The 3,536-nt window shown below is 35.9% G+C and overlaps 1 protein-coding gene across 1 annotated transcript in view; it reads right to left on the bottom strand.

The window, feature by feature from the left end:
- Positions 1-3,503, bottom strand: part of LOC140321069 (MAGUK p55 subfamily member 4-like) — a gene marked incomplete at its 5' end in the record, with an annotated part of 9,786 nt that extends 6,283 nt beyond the window's left edge. Inside the window, 5 exons of the mRNA XM_072397954.1 lie at positions 179-382; positions 502-698; positions 1,653-1,724; positions 2,595-2,680; positions 3,410-3,503. Coding sequence (XP_072254055.1) covers positions 179-382; positions 502-698; positions 1,653-1,724; positions 2,595-2,680; positions 3,410-3,503 — 653 coding nt within the window. The remainder of the gene's footprint in view (positions 1-178; positions 383-501; positions 699-1,652; positions 1,725-2,594; positions 2,681-3,409) is intronic.
- Between the last annotated feature and the right edge of the window lie 33 nt (positions 3,504-3,536).

Genomic DNA, 3,536 nt, shown 5'->3' with positions numbered 1-3,536 from the left:
TTCAGTATAATTCCAGAATACAAAGGGGTTAGATCAAAAATCAGTGATCATGGTGGACTGGATTACTTTCCCTCTAAGCCACATCTATTCCCAGACCTTACCAGAATGGGGGAATATTGGGTAATGAAAACACTCTCCAAGGTTCCCATATTGTAGAAAACTTTTCCCGGGGTTTTACATTTTTGAAATGGTCTTCATATAAAAGACAAGTGGGTTCCCCTGGAGTCTGACATCGTGTACTTCCCTTATTACAATGTACATCTCATTGTAAGAATAATTTATGTATGTTGGAAAAGGACAGCCAAGGAGAAACTCACACTGTGAAGCTTTAGGACAAGAGTGGGACATGAATGGTTGAGACCACCAAAATTCTCGTTGTTTCCTGGAATAAAAAAATATATTTTAAATACCCTAAATCAAACTTGCAGCAGTAATCGTTCAAGACAAATTAATTGCCATGACCAATGCTTGTTTGTCAGTAAACAAACAGGGAACAGTTACCTTTTCAGAAGGTGGTTAGACGGGATGAGACCTGCACACCTACTGATATCCGAGGCTTTTCTTGCTTGCCACCACATGGAATCACTTTGGTCAACTATTTGCAGTATTTCCCCTCTTTTGAAGGGTAACCCAGCATCAGCACAGGGAATAGCAGGATCCTGCTGAGGCCAGTAATCTGCCATAGCTCGGACAAATAGCTGAAATTTAAAAAAAAGTAAATACAAATGAATCTGAAATTACATATAACAACATTTGCTAAATGCATCCACCTACCCCACCTAACCTAAACTGCTCCCTTCACCTTCCAGCCTCTCAAGCTCATTATTTATCTTAGGCTATGTACACATGTGCAATAATTGTTGTTGGAAAGGATCTTTCATGATCCTTTCCAACCACTAACGACTGCACGATGCATGAACGGGTCCTGTACATACAGCACCATTCTGCTCTATAGAGAACGGAGGGGGGAGAACGATGGTGCAGCACCCTGCTGCTCTCCCCCATCACTTTGTGGTCGTTCATCGTCCATGGATCTGCCAGGACAGTGTGTTTGGACGATACACACACCAGATTCTTGTCCGATATCGGCCCTGAGCTGATTATCGGATGAGAACCATTGGACGTGTGTAGTTTCAGATCCAAGCCCTCCTCTGGTGTTTATAATTTTACTTTTTTTGATTTCTGTAGAGCTTTAGATTTATGATCTGCAGTTATAAAATAGGTTAGCTATCATTGCAATGACCAGGAGACAAAGCTTTAAACACTGGATGGAGGCTTTGGATCTGGAACAAAGATAAGTAATCATAGTGATGTTTAGATGCGGAGATGTGGAAGAACGTGTTTAGTGATAAAGCTCCACCTGTCCTGTAAAAAAGACTTTTAGATTAAAGGGGAACAATATATTGTTTAAACGTAAGCAGGCTAATTCATTTAATATGGTTATCACCTCTGTTCTTTGTAATCATCCAGCACCTAATATACAATCAAGGGCATTACATCATAAAGTATTCACCCTCCTCATTTTCTCATGCTGGGTACCAGCAGCACTAACAGATAAAAAGGGGAACTTTTTTTTAATTCCAGCTAAGCATTTACAAGGGGTAGGGACATTTATTACTCCAAACAACATAGACACCAAAGGTCATTCTTACCATTGTGTGACTGCTCACAGTACGGTCACCAACAGGAATTACTTTAAATACAATTGTCCCTTCAGAATGCACCTGAAAATGAAACATACTATCATTTATAACAACTGACAAAACTATATTAAAAGATGTTTAGAGAAGAGAAATTGTTAGAAATAGGCATGTGTGACAATCTGAATCTCCATTCTTAAATTCTTATAATAAAACCTTAAAATTGAAGTAATTTTAAAGAAAGTTACAAACTTAGGCAGCATAGATAGAGTGTTGGTTATAAGATTTAAACTGAGGCTTTGGACAGGTCAGCTTTAACATTTGATAAATATAATTCTTGGTTGATTCTCTTCTAGTGCAGCCTGAGATCAAAGTAAAACGTGTCCATAAAAACTGATACTTCATGATTGCTAAAATGTCCAATTAGTAGAAACACAACTTTTTGAAATCTTTTTTCTGTTTTGATTTTTATCTTACTAGGTGGAGTGCCTTTATTTTCCAGGTATTCTGGAAATTGAAATTATTTTATATGGTACATTCTCAGCAATATGCTGGTGTCTACCTTTAGGTTATGTTTGGTGGGTATTGTACTATATTATACTATCTGACCTTATCTTTTTTATGGCCATACATATTGGTAAAATTTGTCATTTTGTTCTGTTTAATTATTTTCTTTGGTTATTATTGCTATGTTTTATACTGCTGATTATGTTGTATACTAGAAATCTTAAACAAAGCTAAAAAAGAAATTCTGTCCCTAACTTGACTGTGTGTTGATAAGCTTAATTGAGTTGATTGTATAATTTACCCCATGATGGCAGAAATGTGTATTCAATAGATAAGCAAGGGAAAGTCCTTGCCTTGGTGCCTGATGGTATGTAAAAAAAGTTATGGCTTTAGTTCCAATATAATTAAAACATTCAAATGGTATAACTATGAAATGTGGAACCTTACCAAAATTTGAATTACTTGTTCTGGTTCTAACCCATCCACAGGGACACCATTTACTTCCACCAGTTTATCCCCAGCATACAATAAACCTGGGATTAGGAAATAAGAAATAGTTATTAATGCATTGCTTGACAAGATTTGGCATTCTCTTGACAGAACCTGTAAAAATTAACATGGCCACATCCCAGTTACATATTGTAGGAACAATTCTTTAGGTGAATCACCAAATGACGGGACTTTTAATGCCAACAATCTTCCAAATCTTTTTTTTGCATACATCAAAATTCACTTTATTAAATACCTTAAAACATCTTTACTTAAAAAACAAATCAGGATCTAGTCCGCTTCTTCAGGAAACAAAAATTATAGATCCCCTTGTTTCCTTAAGAAGTGGACTAGATCTGCGAAACGCGTAGATAAGGGGATATATCCCTTTTAGGGAAAACCCCAATTGGAGGATTTGTATGTAATGAAGGCTTTTCATTTAGTCTGTCTGATTTGTTTTCTATGTAAAGGTGTTTTGAAATATTTGAAGTGAAGTGAATTTTTATATATGCAAAAAATAGGATTTGGATGATTGTTGGCTTTAAAAGTCCCATCATATGGTGATTCACTTAAAGGTATGTTCCTAAGATTTGGCATTTGTTTACAATAACACAGCATACTTGGCATAGAGAAATGCAAAAGCAAACACAATATTAATTTAGGTAGCTTATGGACAAGTATCACTTCATTTTAAAATATAGAGATGATAAAAGTACTAATGCCATAGTATGCAACATACATAAAAAAGAAAATGTAAAAGAGAGATTTCTTACCACTTCTATCAGCAAGGCCACCATGGATCACTCTGGCAACAATTATGTCTCCAGTTATTTCATGACGTTTAATTGTAGCTCCCTTCAAAAACAAATTTTCTCATCAACACAGTTCTCAATTTGCCTA

Source organism: Pyxicephalus adspersus, unplaced genomic scaffold (genome assembly GCF_032062135.1).
Source record: "Pyxicephalus adspersus unplaced genomic scaffold, UCB_Pads_2.0 Sca559, whole genome shotgun sequence".
Classification (NCBI taxonomy): domain Eukaryota; kingdom Metazoa; phylum Chordata; class Amphibia; order Anura; family Pyxicephalidae; genus Pyxicephalus; species Pyxicephalus adspersus.
The sequence above is the reverse complement of the archived record's forward strand: the minus strand, read 5'-3'. Positions and strand labels throughout refer to the sequence as shown.